The sequence below is a fragment of the Crocodylus siamensis genome, chromosome 4, assembly GCF_052110815.1.
Source record: "Crocodylus siamensis isolate JL-2025a chromosome 4, ASM5211081v1, whole genome shotgun sequence".
Classification (NCBI taxonomy): domain Eukaryota; kingdom Metazoa; phylum Chordata; order Crocodylia; family Crocodylidae; genus Crocodylus; species Crocodylus siamensis.
Window position 1 is genome coordinate 113284768 of NC_143398.1, and position 25289 is coordinate 113310056.

Genomic DNA, 25289 nt, shown 5'->3' on the forward strand with positions numbered 1-25289 from the left:
AAGGTGTCATGGCCAAGACTTGGGTCCGCCTTTCCTTCAAACACTGCAATTTTATATGGCATGCAAGAATCCAAAGCCCTTAATTTGGTAGCTGCTGCAGGATCAGGAAGGTCTTAACCCTGCTCTCGGTGGTAACATCTCCTGTCACCTCTGTATCCCATGTAACTGAAAGCTTGAGTCCTATCACACCTCCTTTACTGAGCAGCCAAGGCTTGCATGTCACACACAGTGGCTACCTGTGATGCACGTACTGTGTATTAGCCACCCCTGTTTTATTGCTTTCTGGCACTTGGCCCTAGACTTAAAAAGAGAAACAAAGTAAAATGATTTCTTGTAAATACTCTAAACTAGTGTGGAAGAACACTGCTGTGCTCTTGCTGAGTACAGGGTCTTCAGCAAGGGAGTCTCAGGATTAAGAGGGTCCCATGTTCTTTATCAACTGCAAAAGTTTTATTTTTAAGGCAGCAGCTGAAACGGATACCTTTACCTTGTGATAGACTCAGCTGAGGCACTTCAGATGCCTTCAGTGATGAGTTTGCATGTACCAAATGGCAGTTTCAGGGCCCACACTTCCATGCAACAGAACAAGCAGGGCCTGAAGATGGAGCAGTATTCTGGCATATGCAAGACCTCATGAAGTGGCTGCCTGTAGGCCAGGTGCTGTCTTCAGAGTATCTCAGGGGGGTCTCCTGGAACAGTCTGCTCCCCCTTCACTGGGCATCCCTAGCAAGAGCTCTCTTAATGCGGTTGCCCCCATTCACACCCTCAGGGTCCAGCTGGGCAGTACCCACAGGTGTTGGGTGATTCCATGGGGGAGTGGGTGGAAATGTCCCTGAAGGTTGCCTCTGGGGCAGTGACACCCCATGATGTCCTGGTCTTAGGACTCCGTGTGAGGTAGTAATGTTGAAATCCTAGGTCCAGGTGTAACTGGAGTGGGGGTGGCTGTGGCACTCTGGGTGGAGGGCTCAGTGTGGGCCAGCACTGGGCATGTAGAGCTAGATGAGGGGTGACCTGTTCTATTTCTGGGGGCACCTGTCACAGAGCTTGGCAAGGGGCAGTGATCAGGCCAGTCTCACTCTGCAGTCCCCAGACTTGGAGCTGTTTCCACCCAGCCCCTCTAGTGGCCTTCGTGTGCCACACATAGTTGCCACTCCTGTCCTGCATGCAGTTTAATTTATGTCCAGTAATTAAGTATTTGATACTTTTCTGGTCCAAAGCAAATGCAGCTAGTCTGTCAGGAGTAGCAGCTGCAACAACAGTGGACTGTCCTGTGGGTGGTGGTAACGCTTCACCAATAAAGGTCTAGCTACATGCTCTCTCTCTAACATAGCTAACTGATAGCATGTTGACTACTTACTTTTTTCAGTGTAAGAAGTTTTTCTAGGCAGCTAAATCAAATGAATGGAACTAACTCTTTGTACTGCATATGCATAGAATCTGTGGGTTTTTTCCCCTAGGATTTTAGAGCATTCAATCCTTATGAGAAATATAACCTCTCTGTGTGTGCATGTGTATGTGTATTTTATCTGAAGTCATAAATTCTGTAAGGCAGTGAATGTGTTAGTACTGTGGTAATGCACTATAAATTTACAGTGTTGCATAGAAGATTTTAAAAATATTTTATTGGATTTTAAGCACCTAAGTATGTAGAAAAATATGTTTTGAAAAGAATCTGAATGAGAAAAGATGAATGATAATCAGATTGCCATCTGCATTTTTTTCTGTGTTTAAAGTTGATGTGTTGTCATGGTTACAGACTTGATGCATTTTAAAAGTTACTGTACCTGGTTGCAGCACCACACTTTATTATTGAATGCCTATCAAGACAAGTAAAGAAAAAGTATTTGTTGTCTGACGTTTATAGTGTGTCCACATAGAAAATAGTCATAAAGCTCCACACTGTTGCCAGCTAGAGTGCTGCTCAGACATAGATTCTCTTCCTGGTCATTTTTAAACCTTTACAATTATTTAATTTTTGCAAACATGCTAACGACACAGGCTTTTTAAAAATAGGAGTATTCCTTTACTATAATTATCTGTTGCATGTTCCAATTGGTATGGATTGCGGGGATTTTTGCCTTCGTCTGTAGCAGGGGGCATGTGATACTTCTTTGCGTCCCTCAAGCATATTTTAATAACCCTAGCAGCAGCAGGACAATGGCTGCTGTTGTTTCCCTGCCTTGCTTTAGGATTACTTTAGGTTTCACTTCAGAACTGTGGCTTAGATTTTGTGGTTCAAGGTGCTGGGTATGAAAAAAAAATGGTGGGAAGACTACGCTAAAGATATTCAACATCTCACTGACACCTACAATATGTGCAGTTTTATAGCAGCTAGGGTCAGGAGGGACCTGAACAGATCATATTGCCTGACCCCCTTTCTTCTACAGTCTAAACCATCTACGGTCTGTGCACTTAGGGTCCCCCTTGAGACCTAAGGAGGGAGGAGACCTGATCAAGGAAAGAGGATTCATCAATGCCCGTTGGAAGGAGCATTTTGAAGATCTTCTCAGCTGAGGCTCTGTTGTTGATGAAAGTGCTTTCAGCTCCATCTCACAACACCCGGTCAGAGATGATCTCGGAATCCCTCCAACCTTTGATGAAATGAGGAAATCCATCAAGCAGATGAAGAATGACAAGGTATCTGGAGCAGATGGAATCATTGTGGAAATCTTAAAGCATTGGGGAGAGAAGCTCACATCACAGCTTCATTCCCTCACCTTGAGGATCTGGAATGACGAGGAAATCCCAGACAACCTCATGCGTGCCATGATTGTGACAGTCTTCAAGAAAGGAGACAAGTACAACTAGAAACTACAGAGGGATCACCTTGCTGTCCATCACAGGAAAGATCATTGTGAGAACCTTCCTGAACCATCTCCTTCCACTTGCTGAAGAAGTCATCCCAGAAACTCGGTGTAGGTTTAGGGCATCAAGAGGCACAACTGACATGATCTTCACAGCTCACCAGCTGAAGGAGAAATGCCAGTAATAACATAAGCCTCTCTACATGGCCTTCTTTGACCTTATGAAACTTTCAGTTGTCAGCTGAGAAGTGTTGTGGAGGGTCCTTCTGAAGTACGGATGCCCTCCAAAATTTGTCACCATTCTCTGCCTGCTACACTGTATGTGAACAGTGGTCCTCAGCAATGGATCTATCATAGATCCCTTTGAGGTTAAAATAAGGAGTTAAGCAAGGCTGTGTCATCGCTTTAACATTCTTCTCAGTATTCCTTGCCACAGTGCTACATCTGACCACCAATAAGCTTCCAGTTGGACTGGGGCTAACCTTCCAGATGAATGGTAAGCTGTTTAACATCAGCTGACTCTGAGCCAAAACCAAGACCACCCTGACTTCAGTCACTGAGCTCCAGTACTCTGATGATGCTGTAATGTGTACTCACTCAGAAGCAGACTCACGCAATTGTCTATGTCTTTACCGAGGCATACAATAAAATGGGACTGACACTTAACATTCAGAAGACTAAGGTTCTCCACCAACAAGGTCCTAATGAACAATCCCCAGCTTCTGTAATCCAGAACCATGGTGAGACTCTGGAGAAGATTGAGTATTTTCTATACCTTGGAGGCCATCATTCACAGAAGGCTGACATCAATAAAGAAATCCAACATTGCCTCAAATGTACAAGTGCAGCCTTTGGTCACGTGAAGAAATGGGTGTTCAAAGAGCACAACATCAGATCCAAAACCAAGCTCAAGGTTTATTAAACAGTCATGATCCCCACCTTGCTGTACAGAGCTGAGACATGGCCAACGTGCAGGAGACATCTAAAGTTGTTGCAGAAGTACAGTCAGCATGGCCTGTAGAAGGACCTCTAAATCCAGTGGGAAGACAGATGCATCAATGTTAGCATACTCTTGCAAGCAAAGACCATGAATACTGAGATGGTGATCATATAACATCAACTTCATTTGGGCCAGCCATGTCATCCAGATGTCTAATTCCAGACTCCTGAAGCAGGTTTTATTCTCCCAGCTCAGACAAGGCGTACACTCAAGAGGAGGGCAGATAAAGCATTTCAGGGACATCCTTAAGACCAACTTTAAAAAAAATGCTATCGCCCAGGACCACCCCAAATGGAGGAAGAGTCTGCTGCAGGGATCTCAGTACTTTGAAACCTCATGACAACAACAGGAAATGGAAAAGCATGAGCTGCAGAAACAGCATGTCTCAGAACAAATCAAGAATCCAGCACTACCCACCCGCATGGAAACATATGTTGGCTTCAGTAGACTCTGTGCTTCCCAGATAGGCCTTATCAGCCATCTTCAGACCCACAAATAAGACAATAATGGAAGACAATCATTCTTGACTGTGAGGGCTTGCCAAAGAAGACACTCCTGTACACAATATGTGGGCTAATTTTTTAGCAAGGCTTACTATTTTGGCTTGGGCTCCATGCAACAGGCTCTGTGTCAAAAATCTATTTAATCAGTCTGCTCTTCGAAAGAGATTTTTGGAGTCTGCAGGTACCTATTTTAACCAGTAGTGTGAGTTCATTAATCCTTGTAGTCCAGATTGCTCGAGCAGATTGTGATAACAAGGGATAGTTTTCCAGCTGATAAATCAAGTTATGCAAATATATCAAAATTAATCTATACATCTGCATTTAATGGAATGTAGGAACTGACTCAGTATATCAAAATAAACCCACATGTTGGGTTTATTTTTTTTCATTTGCTATTAAAATTAGCTCTAATTTTGGTGTCTGTTTTACAGTACAAACAAAACTGTAGTTCAGTGTAGTGCCAGGTAAATTGTTTAACCACTGAGCAAGTCTGCTTTCAAAGTAGTCTCTAGTACCAAAATGTGGTATTAGCCCAGAACAGGCTACCAGCTTTATTACTGCATATAAGAAATATCCTGGGTCAGATCAGCTTTTTGGAAAAGGCATTAATTAGTTATGCCAAAGATTCTTTAACATAATTTGCAAAGGATAACCCCTTCCCGATCCCTCAGTGTACCTTCTTTTGTTGAGAAGTCCTACAAGAGATATTTCTGGAGGTCAGCAGCACTGTTCTGTTCTCAGCAATGACTCAAGTCTATGCAGTGCCAAAGAAAATGTACTACCTACAGTTTTCCCGGTCCCACCTAATTCACATAACCTAGAGATGGAATACAAATTCCTTACATGACAACAGAGTTAAAATTGTTTCTGATTTGTTCTAAGTGTATTTCAGAAATGCCTTCAAAAGGCACTCTTCTCCCTCTGTGTGAGCGGGTGTGTGATGCACCAAAGAGGGAAAGGTAGTTTGTGATTCTCTTTTCTAAACGATAAATTAAAGAGCTCTTTATGCTGGTTGTATGATATTTGGGGAGGAGGCTTGTGACTAAAGAATCAGTCTTTTTCTTCCAGAGTCCCAACTCCAGATATAAGTATGGAGAAAATGGCTGAGGAAGCAAAGCTGGCCTATTTTGTTTTGATTGGACCAAAAAGTTTAGATTTAAATTCTCTATAGTCAGGAGACATGGATTAAAGAGTCTGTAATTAGGTTCAATACTCCATGTGTCTTAATGCCCAGAAAGGCCAAACCTTTTCTGCAGGCAATAGTAGTTGCCAGGACCATCAAGAATAATTCACAGACATAAGTGAAAAAGGAAATTACGCACACTTTCTGAAATACTATGATATATCTTTCTTGTCCCCATAAGAGAAGAGGGGGGAAATCCCACAAAATCTAGTAAACAAAGGTTAGGAAGAAAAAGCTTTGCTGCTGGAATTCATATTTGATCCTGTATATTTTAGTTGTATTTCATTTTTTTTAATTCCTCCTTTTTTCCATCTTTACCTTGGATAAAGTATGGTGGTACCCAAGCCAGTATGAGCTGTTTCTTTAGTTTATATGGTCTACCTGTTTATGCAGTCTAGTATGCAACTCACCCTAACTAGTCACCAGCAGTTCAGCAGCTCCTACTAATGTAACAGTTTTAAGTTTTTTTCAATATAGTGATACAGACAGAGATTATTTCAGGAATTTACAGTTGTTTCTCTTAATAGAGGTAAGTAAAATGATCATGTTGACACTTGAGGAAAATTTGTAGACTCCTATAGTATGAATGGGATTGTTTCTGGACTTTCCACCAATTTTAGGCCCAAGGCACCTAAGAATCAAAATCACTGAAAAGTGAATATTCTGAGCTGGGCTGTGAGTGTGTGTTCTTTCTTTTACAGGCAAGTCAAAGACCAAAATAAGAAAGTAGCAAACCTGAAGCACAAAGAACAAGTAGAGAAAAAGAAGAGTGCACAGATGTTAGAAGAGGCCAGGCGGAGGGAGGACAATCTCAATGACAGTTCCCAACAACTTCAGGTAACATGAAAATATATGTTGGAAGGATACAGCTGATACAGTCTTCTTTTGCTTCTCTCTCTGCTTTACCTGCTGCCTGCCTTTTGGACATATTTCATAATAAAAGAAATGTTTTGTGTTTAGCATAACAGTTTTACCCCACAGAACTTAGCTGATACCAACCTCTGACGGCCTATGACCCATGTTCTTCTGCAGCTTTATCAATTTTTTGTAAGTAAAAATATAGGGATTCAGCTGTTCTCTAAAGGGGGCACAAATTATTTTACCATATGGGAATTGAAATTGGTATGTTGATTTCGTCTTAGTTGCTATTTCTAAGAACTTGTCTTTCATTTTTCTGGGACATTTTCACAAAGCTTTGAACCTTATTCTGCTGCCTTTTCTCCATTAAGTGAAGAGTGAGAAGCACACTTACATCGGTATTGCTGTGGCAATAGAATTGTATTGTGGATTACCTGGATGTTCCTGTTTTCTTACCCAGAGCTTCCACTTAGCAATGAATATTACTCATACTCCTCATCAGCTCCAGATATGCTCAAATATATGTCACATATTTCCCTTTACCTATGAAATCACTGTGATCTCACCACCTGTCATGACTGTGTTATCTCTAGCCTCCCCCACAGTGGTATTAGCGAAATAAAAGCATAGGTTTGAAACCAAGTGAAATATTTTTCCATGTGCTGAATTTTGATAAGAGCATCAGAAGTTATGTCAAACAGTAAACAATTAGGTGTTGGCATGTTACTTGCTAAGCTATTACCATGCAAGGACTATAGAGAATAGAGTTGTTCAAACTGTTTTAAATATTTTAATTGCTTTAGTGTAACAAAGTAATTCCAGTTAAAAAAACAAACAAACAAAAACTCCCTTTTTCTTTCCTGGATAACAGAGATACTGTGAAGAAATAGTCTGCCTTTTTAGATTCTTAAATATTTTTATTTTGAACTGTTTATTTTTAACTTTTTTGCTTTACTTGATATAATTGCTTTAATGTTAACCAGATTTTTATTATTGGCAGGTATTTGATATTACTTAACTAATAAAAACTTACGACAGAATTGTAGTATATTACTGGAAGTTAAATTCCCTACTTAAACAGGCAGTTCTTTGCTCTAGTCTGTGGAAACTTGGTGGGATAGTTTCAACCCTTCAAATGGTGTAGAAAGAACCACAGAAACATGTCTGTGTGCAACATTCTTGGCCACACCATCTTGTGGTTTCTCCTTCAGTGCCAGCCTTGTATGCAGTGCACCATTACTGAAAGGGTTAAGTTCCAAGTGCAGAGAATGATTTCATGACTCTAGACTTTTAAAAGCCTGGCATGTTGGATTCTGCAGCAGCTAATGGGGTCTGTGGACACAATGCTACAGAAATCCACAAAGCCTTAATTATGTGACAACTTATGTTCAAACAACACAATTCTTTTTGCATTAGAATGATTTTTTCTCACTTGGTTTCCTTCTTTTTGGCACTACTTCTTTCTGCTTTCCTCCTCTTCTCGTGCAAAGAAACACATGAGGAAAAAGTAGGCTAAAATGTGTTCTTTATTCTAGTTCTAGGCTTTTCATTTACAAGTTAAAATTGATGGCATTTTTGGACAGAAAATGACACTATTCATTGATGATTGGTTTTCTATGCAGAATTTTTTCCTCTGTGAATTCACCACCAAAGTTTACACGCTTGGTAATTATCAGTCAAACACATTTTCATCCCAAGCACTCACATTACTGAGGATTTGTACAGTGTTGGTGAGGACATCAAGAAACACACTTTTGCTCAGAAATCAAGCATCGGGGCAAGGAAAGATGCTTCTTTCTGTCTAAAATTGTCTAAGAATTGTATAGTATCTTTTACAGAGAACTGTGGTCTTACTCATCCTGTAAGCAGTTAGATTAGTCTTCCTTAGTCTTGTTACATAATATTTGTGCAATAGAGAGACCACCAGCAATATTTTTCTAAAAATATTGTAGAAAATGTGAAGTAGCATTGTTCACCTGTTCAGATGTAAAATTAGAATCTTAATATAAGTAACTAGTTAAATCCATGAGCTAGCAATAACTTACCAACTTCCTGTTCTGAGAAAGAAATGTTTCTATTTTACCCCTGTGAGCTCATATTAAGTAAGGTTTTCATAGGTTAAACAGACACCAAAAGTTCACTGAAACCAAGCCATTAGTTATCTGTGTGCCCTCTTCTATTCAGCTCACTGTCACCTAGGATACTATCTTTACATTTGGGTGGGCTTATATTTTAAAGACTCTGCAGGTTCACAGAAGGCTGGAGGGAATGCTTTCTTTCAGGGATGAAAAAAGTCTTTAGCCTCTACTGAAAATATCAGACTAAGGTAAAATATGGAGTGTTTAATGACAAGTGACAGCGCCAATAAAAGCCCCTTCCTTTGGAAGAACTCTCCTCTTGCAGCCTCTCTTTCTCTTTCTCTTAGACTAACATTTTTGTTTTCTGAAAGTAAATTTACCAAATGTTGCATTTTGATTAATTTTCTGGGGAGACCTATCTTTCTTCTGAGTCTGTAAGGGGCATTACATGCTAATTGATTAAAAAATAAAATTAAACCCAGGAGGAAAATAGATACTTTATATACATGCATTGTGGGGTTTCAGTCAGGACACACAAGCACCAATTTCAGATAATTTTGGTCATGCTTAAAAATATGATCTCCACGTTCCTGTGCTGGTCATCTGCAATCCAACCGAATAAACATGCCTCCAAGCATATATTCCACTCCTTCTGTCTCCATCCCTAACAGGCATGTGGTTTCTTTCTTCCTGAGTCCAGTAACAAAGTATTCGTTTATTCAGGGAGCTCGGATGATGGAAATTTGGCATTTTGAGGAGTGGGGGGAGAACCGGGGGAAGAATGAAAACCATAATGTCTCAATTTTAGTGAACTGGATAAATGTATTTCTAAATTTGTCTCTCCCTTCTGGGTTCCCTTAAAACCACAATTCTCCAGAGATTTGTGAGGTTAACGAGTATCTGACCTATAAACAGGATGACAAAATAGCCTGGTAAGCCAGTGTAGAAAAGGACAACATATAAAACTTGTTTCAAGAAACTGACAGATCAGCTACTGACTTATTGAAAAACAACTATAAACACAGGAAATACTATCTTGTCCTGGAAAGATAACATGGTGAAATTTCATGAAATATTAAATAGACATTCATGGGTTAATATCTGAGGGAAGAATGGATATTCTCTTGACCCTGCTGCTCCGGGACTGTGGAAGTTTTCTGATAAAATTAAAAGGACATTGTTGCATTTCAGTCCTCTAGCATTGCACCCATATTGTATTTTACATGCCCAACATCCTCTAAGTAACCGTGGTCACTGCACAGTTATTAGCTTTCATATTACAATAAGGAGTGTGTCTAGACTTTGGAAACTCAAGTGAAGTAAATGATGAGGACAACATAGTTTCTGTTTGAAGTTCCAAAGGAAAGGTGTAAATCATTAGTCATTTGCAATGAAGATTTTGGAGCCATATTTATAGAATCGCTTCCATGCCATTTAACTCAGCTTTAACATTTTCAAAACCTCCTCCAACATAAAAACTAGCCTGCTTGAAACCAGTACTGTAGCCATTTTTATGTTCTAGTACTCAGATTATTCATTTGACTTACTTTTTGAGTATGCTATTATGTAGTTATTTTTTGTCTGATTTAATACAAAAGTTAATTTTGAAGCTATATTGTCAAGAAAATTAAATTCAAGATTTGCTGTAAGCAATACTATGCCTCATTGGTTTCAAAACCCAATTTATTGTTTCTCATAGGCTGCTGACAGAAGTTCAGTTAAAGGCATGATGGGGTCTGCTTCCCAATCCCAGCGGTCATGCCTCCTGTCGTACCACATGTGCGTGGCAGAAGGCGTGATTGTGGGATTGGGGATCAAAACATAATCTTGCTTTGTTGCTGGTGCATCAGTGACTGGGAGGCCAGTCAGCTGATCTAGTGTTCCCAGCCCCAGGAGCACACCAGCCACTTATTCAATTTAAGGTGGAATGGGAAATGACCACAAAAGTATTATACATAACACGCATAATAATGTTGTGGCTTATTCCCTGTTTTATTGCACTATTAATTGCATGAATGTGGCCATATTACTACTCAAGATGTGATAAATTTGTTAAAGTAGCCCCTAAACTGTTCCCTCCCAGGATACACACAGAATAGAACAGGAATGATGAATAAACAGTCCAACTTCATGTTTCTTTTATGCAATTTACATATTGAAATAAGCACAACAGGGGAGGAGAAGTAACATACAGGTTGATATATTCTAAATATGAACTTCTTCAGGAAAAAAAGTTTCCATGCTTCTTATATTTTAATATTTGTCATTGCATAGCACAAAAGGTGGGATGAAGAGAAAAACATAATTTACTGGACTAGTTTGAGAGCAAGAGCATAGTACAGTTGTCTAATATGAAATATCTTTTCATTTGAGGACTATGTTATAGAATTCCAGTTCTTAACAAATTTAATTTCATACACTGGAAACAGAGGAGTCATAAACCTCTGTTTAAAAACAAGTTTCTGCCATTTTCCTTGCAGAGTGAGTGCAGAGTGTAATTTGATTCCAAGAAACATCATAAGAGCTCCAACAGGTCACTTAAGACTAATTGAGAGGTATGTACAGAGGAGGGAACTTTTGAGGTCCACATCTCAAGGCTCCTTATTCACGCAGTTTCCTTGTGGACCTACTGCTGTTTATAGAATTGAAGAACCCCTACTTACCATAAGGAGGTTCACCAGGGTGTTTCTTTATCCCCACTGACCTTTAGGGTTTTTTCTGTGGTTCCGTTACCCGCCCCCCTTATTCCTCCCATCCTCTTTAAGCCTTCCATAAGGAAATTTGATATTCCTCTGCAGGGAGAGAGTGCAAGGTAATTTGGGTGCCTCACTACAGAGACACAGGCTTAACTCTGCTATTTCCTTGTTTTAGAACATTTGAGAGATATGTTGTTTGTTTGTTTTTTTAAGCTAACATTCTTATAAACTGGCAGCATCTTTATCTTTAGTTGTAACAAGCCTTTAAAAAGTCTGAATATTTCTGTTAATGTTTATAGGGTTGCATGTCAAGAAACAAACAAAAATATTACATTTTCGAGGGAAGAATGCTCTGTCAAAATGCTAAAGGAATTTCTCTTTCTTTTATGCACGCAGGTTGGTCAGATATATTATTAAAGACTATAGGTATTGGTTTTCCCTTCCTCCAAAGCATAACAGGCACTGTGGAATGCCAAGATAGATGGCCTTTTTTATTTGATATGACAGTTCTTGTACACAAATGGAATCTGTCATTTCTAGGTGATTGATGTTTATGGCATTAAAAAGGTTATTAAGGGATTACCTCCTCTTTTATTAGATCAGAAGATAGCACCCTATAGAGAAGGCTTGCTACTGTAACCTCTACAGAAGCTTATCCTGAGAACACAGCTAACATTTAGAATGGGGCAGTGGATCCCCTGATAGACACTTTTGCACTTGTTTAATTTTTTTCACTGTGTAGTTTCATTTAGAACAGGTTTGAAAATACACACACACACACACGCACACAGGTGAGACTAAGTCATCTTTGCTTCCTTGTGGCAAACATTAAAAATAATCCATTTGATTCTTGCTTTCCAAATTGTGTAAAAGTACTCTGCAGTTTTGAAAACACTGCTTGCCATATTTACTCCTTGGCAAACTCTTATTTTATACCAGAATTAGGCTGCACTTCAAGTATCACAGTGCTTCCTAATTATACATTGATATTCTGATTGGGAAAAAGCCACTAGGAACCTTGAGATCTTTTAAAAGAGGAAAGAAGGTTCCATGCCTCTTTGCATGGCTTTGTGCTCAGCCAGGGATAGCGTTCTCCAGGACACTACCTCAGGTGTACTCAGCTGCCTACTTGGCAGAGAAGCACATTGGTGCCCTTTATAAGCAAGAGATTAAGAATTGTGAAGACAGCACTGCTGACTGTGTGCCAACAACCTCAGCCACTAGTTACTTTTTTTTTTCCAGATTAGTATCTGAGTTCAAAATCTTTTGCTAAAAACTGTCAGAGAGATTAATGTGACTGTTGACAACATACTGTGGCTCCTGTGAGCGAATCTCCTGAGACTAGAAAGCATTGAGAGCTAGGTTTAAGCAAAACAATAGAATTACATTAAAGGGCAAAACCAGATTTTTTCCATTTCGGTGTTTTGTTTCATGAGCTTGAGACATGGCAATAAATTTGCATTTTCTCTTCCTCTGTTTTTTTCTTTTTTTAAACTTTTTTTTCAGTGTTTTGAATTTTTTCCCTATGGAGACAAAAATGTTCATTTTCCTGCCATGAATTCTAGAATGCCATTACATAAGACAGTGAGTGCTCTGCTTTCTATTTGATGTGACCACTGAGAGGGGAGATAGTGAATAGCTTGCCTAAAGAAGAGTTTGGAATTCATGCTTTTAAACTCTTTCTATTAAACATGTTTTTTTATTTTGAGCTTTTATTTTCTGTAAACAAGTGGATAGATAATTCATTTAAATTTTTTAACGTAATTGATTTGCAAGTGGTAATAAATGAAAGCAATCACATAGCAGCATAAAAATCCTATCTGAAAGGAAAACTACCTGTGGTAGAAATTCCATACTTGAATCAAAAGAATATAGTACTAGGATTGTACTTCCAACCACCTGATCAGGAAGGTAAAGGGGATTATGAAATGCTTAGGGAAATTAGAGAAGCTGCTAAAATGGGAGAAGTAATAATAATGGGAGACTTCAGCTAGCCTCATATAAACTGGATACGCACCTTATCAGAGCAAGATGGAAAGACTGCTTTCTAAAACAATTCATCTTAGAACCACAAGAGGAGAAGCAATTCTAGACCTTATCCTGAATAACACCCAGGACCTGATTCAAGATGTATTTGTGGGTGATCCACTCTGTCATAGCAACTGTAACATAAGCACATTCAATGTTCTAGCGAGGGGGAGTAAGCTAAAAAAGTCCACCATGCCAATATATAATTTTAGGAAGGGAAATAACACAAAAATGAGTAAGATGGTTAGAAAGAAGTTTAAAGGAACAGTCAAAAATGTAAAAAGCCTACAAGCAATTTGGAAGCTGTTTAAAAATACCATGTTAGAAGCCCAGGAAAAATGTATACCACAAATCAAAAACAGTAGCAACTGAATTAATAAAACCCCTGTATGGTTTAATAGAGTTCAGGAGTCCATTCAAGGCAAAAAGGCATTCCTCAAAAAATAGAAGACAAGCCCAAATGAGGAAAACAGGAAAGCCCACAAACTCTGGCAGGTCAAATGTAAAAGTGAAATAGTTTCATAGGAAATAGCGCAGCCCAAAAAAAGAATTTGAAGAGCATCTAGCAAAAGAGCCTAAAATTAATCATACATTTTTAATGCATCAGAATCAGGAAGGCAGGTAGCAAATCAGTGGGACTATTAGATAACCAAGGTGTACAGGTGTACTCAGCGATGATAAAGTAGAGACGCTAAATGAATTATTTGCATCGGTGTTTCCTGCGGAAGATACAGGGGAATTTCTTGTACCAGATCAATACTTTTTAGTAAATTGGTCTGAAGAGTTAGACCACTTTGAAGTGACAAAAGAAGTTGTTTTAGAACAAACTGATAAATACTAATAAGTAACTAGGACCACAAGGCATTCACCTGAGAGTTCTGAAGGAACTCAAAGGTGAAATTGCAGAACTGCTGGAAATAGTATGCATCCTTATCCTTACAAATGGCTTCTGTGCCAGAAGACTAGTGGGTGCCAACATAACATGCATCTCAAACTGCTGGAGAGGAGCCACAGAAAGATCTCACCAAGCTAAATGAGCAGGCACAAAAAATGACAGATGAACTTCAGTATTGACAAGTCAAAGGTCATGCACATGGGGAAAAATAACCTGAACTAAGTAAGTACTCAGTGCACGTTTCTGAACTAGTTGTTACACCTCTGGAAAGAGGTCTTGGAGTCGCAGTGGATGGTTCTCCAAAAATATCAGCTCAGTGTACAGCAGCAACCAAAAAAGCCAATAAAATGTTGGACATAAGAAGGAAATTGAAAACCAAATGGGGAGCACATCATCATGTGGTTATGCAAAACCATAGTGCACCCACATCTTGAACATTGTGTACAGTTCTGGTCCCCACGTCTCAAAAAAGATGTAATAGAATTAGAAAAGGTAGAGATAAGGGCAGCCAAATGATGAGGGGCATGGAGCAGTTGCCATACCAGTAGAGACCCCCAAAAGGTAAAGACTCTTCAGTTTGGGAAGGAGAAGGCTGAGGAAGGATATGATAGGGGTCTATAAAATCATGAAGGCTGTGGACAAAAAGAACAGGGAACTGTTATTCGCCAAGTCCCAGAATACTGGAACTAGTGGGCACCTACTGAAATGAGTGTTTAACAGGTTTAAAATTAACAAGAGAAAGTACTTGTTTATGTGACACTTCACAGTGGCAGATACACCCTTGTGGATTTCAAAATTTTGGGCTAGAGCACAAGAGTTATTGAGTAGGGGTCTCCAGAATTTGCAGTGGAAGTGTGTGATACAGAAGGTTCTTTAATCTTGGAGTTTCCCCTGCAAAATCTGAGAAAAGAATATAATTTGATACCAGGGAAGGAAAATAATTATTTAAGTTTAGAGGCACTGCTGAGACAGGAATGGCTGATGTAAACTGTCCATGAATCAATGTAGGTTGGAAATTAGCAGAAGATTTTTAACTATCAGAGCTGTGTGTCATGGATTTACCCCAGTCAGAGTTACTTCTAGGAGTTCACAGTATGGAACGCATAGATATTCTCCTGAATTAGGTTTACTCTTGTGTTTAGTCTCCAGTTGTAGCTAGTGACACTGCTGTTCAATTCTATTGTTCTCATATCTGTTTTGTTATACTCTTTGATATAAATGTAATTTTGATGCATCTTTCTATTTCAGCCAAGGTCGTGTCAGTATCACAGTAATTAACTTGAGCAGCCCTCAACTGTTCACACTTAGAAAAGTTAATGGCTGAGAATTTTACTTGGGTTGTTTAATGGTGCTCTGTCGGGACATGGCACAGGGAGCCTGGGTCTCACCAGGCAATGATAAAGTAATATTTTAAAAGAAGAGTTAGAAGCTTGACACTTGGCTAGTCAAACTGTCATACAAGAGAGGGACATAGGCGAATCTATATGTTTAAAAGGAATGTAAATTTGTCGCAGGGCTGCATACTGGCTCCCACATTGTTTAACATATACTTCTCATTCCTGCTTCAACACGCATTCTGTAATGTTTGAGAGGGTGATTATCTCAGCACCAGACATGATGGAGGACAGCTTAACATTGCAAGGTTCAGAGCTAAGGCAACGGTGGAGGAAATCATTGCAAGGGACCTGTTGTTTGCAGATGATGCAGCCCTTGTGACTCACAGTGTTGATGCCCATTACCAAGTTCTCAGGCTCATGCAAGATCTTGGGGCTAGCAGTAAGCTTGCACCAAGGCTCTTCAGAACCGGTTCCAGATAATCACCCTAGTTAGTACTCATCTGAATGTTGTTGATCAGCTTTTCTGCCTTGGCTGTACTGTTACCAGCAATGTAAACCTTTATATTGAGCTGACTAGTAGAATCAGCAAAGCAGCCAGGAACTTTAGTCTTTTACAAGTCAGAGCCTAAAATAATAACACATTGTCAACTAAAGTGAAAACTAGGGGTGTGTGAAACAGTCAGTATTTTATTCGAATTTGGCCCAATTTGGGGACAGTGATTTGATTCACTGTCCTAATTCAATTCAGCTGAATCTGAAGATTCGATTCTGATTCGGAGAATCAGTGATTCGGCCATAGATGCAGGTTTATATGTTTTTTATACGTACCTCCAGGTACTAGGCGCAGTTCGTGAATGCTGAGATGGTGGGGCAGATGCAGCATCCCACAAGAGCACAGCGGGGGTTCCCTGCATGCTCAGCAGTGGACCTGGAAGTGGACCAGAAGTATGCTGAGCTGGGGGGGAAGGGGGAAGGGTCTCCCGGACATGGACCCGGAAGTAGACCAGAAGTACTTCTGGTCCACTTCCGCATCCGCTGCTGCTGAGTGCACGGGGGACCCTCCTGTGCTCCCGTAGGATGCTCCATCCGCCCCACTATCTCAGTGTTCGTGAGCCATGCCTGATACCTCAAGGTACATAGAAAAAACATATAAAGCAGTGTCTGTGGCCAAATTGTCAAATCTCTTCAAATAGATTGGAGCAATTAAAGGGTCTCCTGATTCAATTCGGATTCAGAGATTCGGCCGCTGAATCGAGCCGAATCTCCCCCGAATTGAATCGGCGACCAAAGCTTCGCACAGCCCTAGTGAAAATTCGTATTTATAAGACATATGTTTTATCCGCTCTTCTGTGTGGCTCAGAAACAGGGACAACGTACGCTAAACATTCAGAAAACTAAACAGCTTTCATGTCAGATGCCTGCATAAAATTCTTTGAATAAGATGGCAAGACAGGGTAACAAATGTGAAAGTGTTAAATCATGCTGGTATGTCTTCCATGAGAATGTTGATTAGTAAGAAAAGACTCAGATGGGTTGGTCATGTCAAGCAAATGCCAGATCACAGGATCCCAAAGAATGTGCTGTACTCTGAAGCTCATGAAGGGTCTAGAAAGAGAGGCAGACTGCTGCACAGATTTCAGGATGCTTGCAAAGATGACTTATCATCCTTGTCACAGGGGCACTCTGGTGCCCTGTTCCTATGATGAGAGAACTGGTGTTGGTTGCCGTGGCAACCGCAGTGGGTCAGCTGACCAGAAGGGGGCTGGGCCTGGCCTTTATAAACAGCCCAGGCAGAAGCCTGGCCAGCAGTTCCCTTCTGGCAGCCTGAGGAGCCAGAGCCCTGCAGCAGAGTCGAGCATAGCAGCCTGAACACTGAAACAGCTGCACCATGGTATGGGGGGAGAGAACCCTAACGGGGAGATTTTGCAGGAAAGCCGGGTGGGCCTAGATTGTATGTTACAGCCAGGAGACTTATTGTTGTGTTACAGCCAATTGGCTTATGGTTCTGTTTAGTTATGGTTACACCGGAGCACCGGATGAGGCTGTAGGGGTGGAGGAGGCCTCATTAGGAGCTCCCCAGTAAAGTGGGGTGCTCCCAGCGCTGGAGAGGGTGCTGCACTTTGGGGGATGTCCCGGCCCAGAGAGATAGTATCGGGAAAGCTCAGTAGGACTCCACAGTAGTGGAGGCCCCGGTGCCAGCCGGGCACCGTAGTTTAGGGGTGCAATACCCCAACCCTGAGAAGGAGAACAGATGCTTTTGGAGGGACCAGGCACAGCTAAGGCCACCTGAGCCCCAATTGCTAAGAGCACTAGTGTGGGCACCAGCCAGACATCATGTTAAGACCCAGGGGACATACGTGAAGCGAAACCCAGGGTGAGGTGCTGTTATAAAGACGAGCCCAGTGAGGGCGAGTGTGCGGTCAGAAAGCCCGGGGAGGGCGAGTGCACGGAGAGACAAGACCCAGGGGGGGCACCGTCTGTATGCGGAGGAGCCCCAGGAAGGGGCGAGCATATTGAGCGGGCCTATGAGGGGCAGATGTATTGAGCAGGCCCGAGGGCTAACAAGTGGGGCGCCAGTCAGGGCGCAGAGAGCAGAGGGGTGCCGGTTGCGTGACAAGCCTGGGGGCACCAGTCAGGGCGCAGGAAGGAAACTGACCAGACAACGTCCGGTACATTGGCGAGGCTTGGGGTGTGCTACAGGGGAGGTTGGAGGCATGCATAGCCCATAAGGCTGGGGTGCACTTGTCACTCCATATAGAGCAGGGGACAAGATTAACATAGCACCGTGTCCAAGGGGACAGAGGGCAGCCTCCTTTATAAAGTTTAGACAACATCAAAGACGTGGCGAGTGTGAAAAAGGGTGCTGAATCGCCTGCTTGGCATGATAGGGGGCGTTAGGGAGATCACGGCCGCTCCTAGGTCCCCGCGTCATGACAATCCTTTGCAACCCCAGCCATGACTGTTACTGCTGCTTTTCTGTGCTGCTTAGCTGTAGTGTTGCGTGGGTAAGTTAAGTTCCCCACTGCAGTACTCCAGTACAAGTGGAGCCCTGCACTGGTGAGGCTCCTCTCACCCACCAAATGCTGCCAAGGTCCCAGTTCCACAGGCCATATTCAGTTCACAAGCCATAGGTTTCCAATCCCTGTTCTAGGTCATTTTCAAGACATTTGAACTGGTAGTTGTCTCATTTTACCCATGCTTAAAAATCAATTTTAACAGTTCTTTGCCAATATCATGGTCAGATCCATGTTTCTGATTCAGGTTAGGATTCTGAATGTTTAAATCAAAGCAACCGAGCAGGGCAGCAATCTTAATTCTCTCCGTTTTTTCTGAACAATTGTCCCTAATATTTTTAAGACTCTTATAGTTCTTCAAAATCATTTAGTAGTGCCACTGAAAACATAAACATCTTTAAATTCAACATCAAGAACATCAAATGGATACTGGTGGCATTCCTAAATTGTCTGGAAAGGATTACGGGCCCATCTGCAGTTCCATTCAAGTTTTTGAAAAAACTTTGGATCAGATCCCAAGAGAACAATTTTTAACCAAAAAGGCTATCAGAATCCTTTCAGTTATAGATAAACAGGATTTCTCTGTTCTCTGCCAAAGCAACCCAGAGAATATGCTGTCTGTTTGGCCAAAATAATTGCAGCACATCTTTTATGCTTACTATAAGTAACATCTATTTATTTAAACAAAAGAACACCTTTGTCTTACAGGGGTATTAGAATGAACGGTGTGACATTAATAGTATGGTTATTAAATTACTTGCCAGAAGTCTGACAACAGCTTATGTAATAAATGACTGTTTGAGCTAATAAAGATTGACATCAGTATTTTATAATCATTGCTATATGCTAGTGCATGATTATAAAATTTGTACATTTATTTTTAAAATGTATCTTTCACATATCTTCATGTTTTTAACAGTTGAAGTAATTCTGATCTCTGCACTGCCTGGATAAGATATTGAGGGAAGAGAAGATGCATTTTAATGTTTAAAACAAAACATTTCCTTAAGATTAAAATACAGTTCTGGTTTGTATATGAATCCTGTCTTTGCATTGGATGGATTTTGTGTTTTGTTTTTATTTTTCTTGAAATGGACTTCACCGATGTATCTGGCTTCAATATTTCCCAGTAAGCATGAGGGTCATTGGCAATTTACTTTTGACCTGACAAATTATTCTAATGAACTCTTTTTGGGATAGTTAGAGAGCAAGGATGTGTATGATGAAGTTGAGTCAGCAGATTCTTTGCTGTGTAAACATTTCAGTTGTACTGTATTATCATACCACCAGGTATTTTATTTTACATTTAAGTATGAGAGCAGTCACTCAGTTTTGTTTATAAAGGGCCATTTCAGAAGGGCAGTATTGGGTGCAGATAGCATCAAAGGGGCTTGTGGACTTCATTTGGCCCTACAAGTGATCATTTGGGAACCCCTTTATTATAGGAAAGCAAGATGGGAAAGGGAGGATGATTTCTTAGCTATATTTCCATGTCTGTTTCTTCAAGTCCTTTCTTCTTGTTGAATGTTTGGATTGGAAGTAGGCAGAGGAAGATGCATCTTAAAGCTGCTGTGTGATGCATGGGTAGAATGATGATGACAAGACTGACATTAAGAGGCAGAGTTCCAAGGGAGAAGTGAAGTATCAGGGGAGTTGCTTATGGGTTCAAACTTCTTGTTAATATTTTTAAAATGAAGTTACTTACAGCTGCCACTGATTTTGCCCCAATCCCACAGGAGGTTTTGGTTCTGAGTCACACTGCTGATTTTTGCATAATGTAGAGACCTTTTTGTAGTAGCCTTGCCCTGTTTAATCTTCTACAAAAACAAAATTGCAGACTCCTTTTGCCATGACTCACTTCAAAACATTTTAGTGCCTATGTATCCAGCATTGATTGCCGTTAGGCAATGCAGTGAACCAATATGTAGCAATCTGCAACAGCTAAAGTACAGTGGTATCCTGTGTTAGCATCCTGTGTAAACTGCTAAATGGTAAGGAAAGGAAAAGCTGAAAGGACAGATATATCCATAGCATTGGTTTTGCTGTCAGGACCAGATTCCAGAATGTCCAGTTGGGTTCAGTGAGTGTCTGATAATGCTTCATCTTTAACTGACCACAGCCACCATGCAACAGCTACCAGTACCTATCCCCCAACCCTGATACGAATAATGAAACAAAATAATTCTTTTCTCAACTCAATGAAGTCCTGTCATCTGTCCCAAAAGAAAATAAGATAATTCTTCTTGGCAGTTTCAGTGCTCGAGTGGGCAGGGAGTCTGAGTTATAGAAAGGAGCACTTGGAAAGGAACAGATGAGAAAGTCAGTTCAAATGGAATTCTTCTCCTGAACGGGTGTTCAAAACATGGTCTCATCACCAAAGCAACAAATGGAAGACATCATGGATGCATCCCTACTCAAAACAGTGGCACATGATTGACAACATCTTAACTCATGCCTGGGTACATCGCAACATCTGTTTCACCAGAGCTGTGACAGGGCAGACAACTGCTGGGTGGATCATCATTTGATACTTTCTGTCATGTCCATTTATATTACCCCAAAATGATGTAAAGAAAAGAAGCAACCAAAAAGGATGTTCAGTACTGAGTGCTTGGAACACCCTGCTAAAAGCTATCATCTCTAGCACTGTCTCAGTGAGAAACCCTCCAACTTCCCTGATCATCTTAACACCACTGATCAGTGAGAGAGGCTCAAGAAAGCGATCCATGAGGCACTCAAAGAATCTGTGAGGCACACAAAGGCTTCTCCACAAAGAAACATCCAGACTGGTTCAATGAGGATGATAGGGAAATTCAAGCTTTTATTGACAGAAAAAAGGAGAGCCTTCAAAGCTTGGAACATTAAAGCTGAGACCCAGAGGAAAATTCGTAAGTGAAAGAACAGGTGGTGGGAGGACAAAGCAAAATAAATTCAAAAGTTTGACAGCCATGATGTATAGTTTCTTCAGCATAACCAAGCTCTCAGCCAAGCACAGATGAAGCCATCCCTCTGGGGCTTCTGGGAATCACTAATATCTGTCTCCATCACTGTAGGACTTGTTATTGAGGGAAGATGTTTGTGCCTGTCTTCTTTTAATGTGGGGATGCCATTTCACATCAGCAACCACACAGTACTTCAAAGGAAGGAAACCTTAATCTGACAGCCAGGAAAACCGAGGCGACCAGAAGCTTCTATTTTGCTGCAGCCTTCATTGGCCTTTTTAGCCATTGTGAAATAATCTTTCTTTGTCTACCTGCTCTGCCACTGAGGACTTTTATTTTTATTTTTGGGTTGCTGTTAACCTGCAAACCTTGCTCTCAACCTTGCTGCCACAGTTGATCCTACCAGGATTACAAAACTCCAAACAGCATTCCTCTTGAAATCATTAGTAGCACACAAGTCTCTTCACCATTTCCACCATGTCTAGGGGTGTTTGGAATGCCAAGCTTAGACTAACAGAGAAGTTTCAATAGCTGTCACAGGCCAGCTGGGCACTGTGAGTGTATCAATTTTGTCACAGGCCAACCGGGCTGTTAGGTTCAGTTTCGGATTGAGGAGGCAAAGTTGGGAGTGAAGTAAAGGCCAATTTATTATAGCTTACACACACACAACAGTTAACAGAAAGAGAAATGCGATAAGCAGATAACACAGTATTAAAGAGCTAATAGTAAATAACAGATAATAACAACAGACAGCTAGATCAATTCTGTCACAGGCCAACTGGGCACTGTGAGGGTATTAGCCACTGGGCTGTTCAAAACAACAGATAGACAGACATGGGTTGGTAACTTATCAATAGTCCCTCAATGCCAGGTACACGTCAAGTGATTCCAGCGAAGTCGGGCATCCCTGATAGATTCTGTCAGAGGGATTACCAGGAAAGGTCCCTTGATCAGGATCCGATCTTCACTCGCACTGGGAGTCTGGGGTCCGGGCATGGAACAGAAATGACTGTTCTGTTCCCTCCTTCCTGTTGGTTACCTGATGCACGTGCTTTTTATACCTAGTCTTATACTAATCTGTTGGTTTAGAGCCACTCATAATGTTACCCTATGGGATTGAAAGGTGTTAAAATGATCATAAAAGGTTACTACCCAGACTCAGGTTTATCCAGTAAGCAAATTATAATGCAGCATGAAATTGGCATTTCTCTGCCTAAGCCCCAACCCCTTTTAGGTTTCATTCGGATATGCTTTCTTGGGATGTGCTTTCCTGGAATGTGTTGGGTGTGCCAGGCAGCTGGATCCAGTTTTTATTATCAAAGCTGAACCCTGAGCAGAAACCATTAGGTCAGCTTATCTCACATCTACGGCTTTGCCTATGGGGCCCAGTCAGTTCCACAAACAGTTAATTTTATCATTTTGGTTAAATTTATGACAGACAAGTTACATTTGTGGTTTACAAACTTACAAGCTTTATATTAATTAATATTACCTGTTTAGGCAAATACCAAATGCCTCTAAGAAGCACATATTTATTGCTTATTGATCCCTCTGGTTCTGGCAGTCACAAATAGGCCAATAACTAATAGAAAGAGAAATTATCAGTTTCTCAGTCTTTAAACTGTTCTTCCTTTACCCTTTTGCTTCTTTGCATTCTGTTTAACAGTTGCTACAATGATTTTCCTTCCTTTTCTTTCCCTAAGTTTCTAGAGTGCAACAAAATTACCATATGGTTTAATCCAGAGGAGAAGGTGGGAGAATCTAGTATTTTATAATGAACTTGACAATTCAACTAGTATTCATTGGTATTCTTCCTTGTTGCAACCTAGAGCCCTTGCATACTTGAGGTACTATTGATGTAGAGAATAGTTGGTTTATGTATATGGATACCCTTTTAAAAATGATGTCAGGTGATAACACAGAAGATAACATAGAAAAAAATCTGAAGGGGTGAAGGATGAGTGTAGGATGTTCCAGATTTTTATGGGAGATTCCCTGTATATCATTCTGAAAACTGGTTCCACAGTCCTGTAGGCAGCAAAAGAAATACAGATACTTTCCATGGTTTTTGTTGATAATTTATCATATGCTATCAAAATGGTCAATAAATTCCAGGAATGTGAAGAAGAGTGTTCTCTTGAATTTAGCTTTGTTCTCAAGGGGTTTTTATCCTTTTGTTCTCTGAAATAATTCAATTAAATCATGTTAGTTATGGTTAGACAGAACTGTGTATTCAATTACAGTAGTTTTTTCTTGTAGGATTTGCACTTTGCATGTCCTTTGTATTCTCCAATCTGTCTGTATTTTTGCAACAGACATTTAGATGCAGGCATTTTGCTAAAAAGATTACACCTGTGATGTGTATCATTTCACCCCAAAATTGATTTTGACTTTGTTCCAGACATGGTTGCTTTTATATAGGAAACAATTGAATCATAAGGCAATGATTTTGTGAGTGATTTTTATTGCTTTTCTGTGGTATGTTTCTTTTAAATGCACCAATTAGTTCAGCTGATTTCAGACAGTTGAATTGGTTGCATCTGTACTTAGTCTATTAACTTTCGCAGTATTGTGGGCTTTTCGTGATGTTCAACATCTGTTTTGCCTACTGTATAATTAATTCTTGGTGATACCAACATGTTTCTCATCACATGCTCAGCCATGATGTTATACATACAAATTTTACTTTCTGAATGTATGTGGGGGTTTTCTGTGCAGTTCACTGAGGTAGGTGGTCATGAAGATTTTGTTCAGAGTAATACAGTTTCTTGTATGTTTTCTTTCTTGTATTTCATTAACTTCTACTCTTAAAGATTTGTATAACTAAAGTAGTTTTCCCTTAAGTGATTGTACATTGATATCTGGTACAATTATTTCACTTCAGAATACGACTGTTATTCTGGTATTGGATATACCAATTCTCATAACAGTTGGTACTATCAATGCCATTCCTTTTCACTGCAGCTACACTGTTTGCCTTGCACCCAATAATTTATATAGTACTGTACTGGGAAACGTACAAGCATTGCAAAACCATGATCTTCTGATACTTTTTTTTAAATTCATATCTTTTGTTATGGGTCCATTGTCATCTGCAATTCCAATATACACTTCAGAGTCAAGCTACATACACTGCTGCTGCCGAAGCATGTACAGCTTTTTCTTCTACCTCCATCATTTACCCTTTTTCTTCTACCTACATCATTGCCGTTTTCTTCATCTTATGATGATAAAGACAGTGCGAGAGAGACTCATACAGTCATAGGAAATCTCCTGCCTTGGTTAGTCACCGAGGCAGTCTTTTCCTGAGGTAGGTTCTGTGCCAGCTGCTGTTCCAGACATGGATCACTGTTTCCTATACCATGTTTTTAGTTTCTTGTGCATTTTCTGATACAAAAATATGGCTATATTTGAATTATGGGATCCCTATAATCTAAAACTTCTTCTTTTTTACCATAGGTCTCTGTGTCACTTATTCAGGCTATCCCAGATTAAGTAATGTCCTCACTCACTCATGTTGAGGAGCCAAGTGAGGATGATCTACCATGTTCAGCTACCTTACAAAGCACTACAGTTAAATCCCGATGAGGCTGTAGTCCCATCTATCTTATCATCTCTAGATAATTTTAAAGATTTTAAAGGTATCCTTAGGAGGATTGAAGAAATACCTGTTGGAGAGGCATAATAACCCTTCTACAAACTAATTGATGTTCTTTAGTTGTCTTTTACTTGGAGAGTAGCCTCCCCAGAATACTATATTGAACCCACCAAAAAATTGATGGAGGACCTGTAGTATGGCATATCCCAATCCTGGAAAGCAGATAAAAGCACTGTGTCCTTTGCCACTGTGCTATTTTTTTTAAATTCATGCATCTTGAGATTATGAATACAAACAAGAAATTGGGGCAGCAATATAAAACAATACAAAAAGGTTTGTATTTATTTGGTCAA

The 25289-nt window shown here is 40.4% G+C and overlaps 1 protein-coding gene across 15 annotated transcripts in view; it reads left to right on the plus strand.

Moving 5' to 3' along the window:
* ERC1 (ELKS/RAB6-interacting/CAST family member 1) overlaps positions 1–25289 on the plus strand; it is a 478195-nt gene that overhangs the window by 249872 nt on the left and 203034 nt on the right. For all 15 annotated transcript variants that reach the window (XM_090043415.1, XM_090043421.1, XM_090043417.1 and 12 more), the window contains one exon: positions 6192–6327. In XM_090043415.1, coding sequence (XP_089899541.1) covers positions 6192–6327 — 136 coding nt within the window. The remainder of the gene's footprint in view (positions 1–6191; positions 6328–25289) is intronic.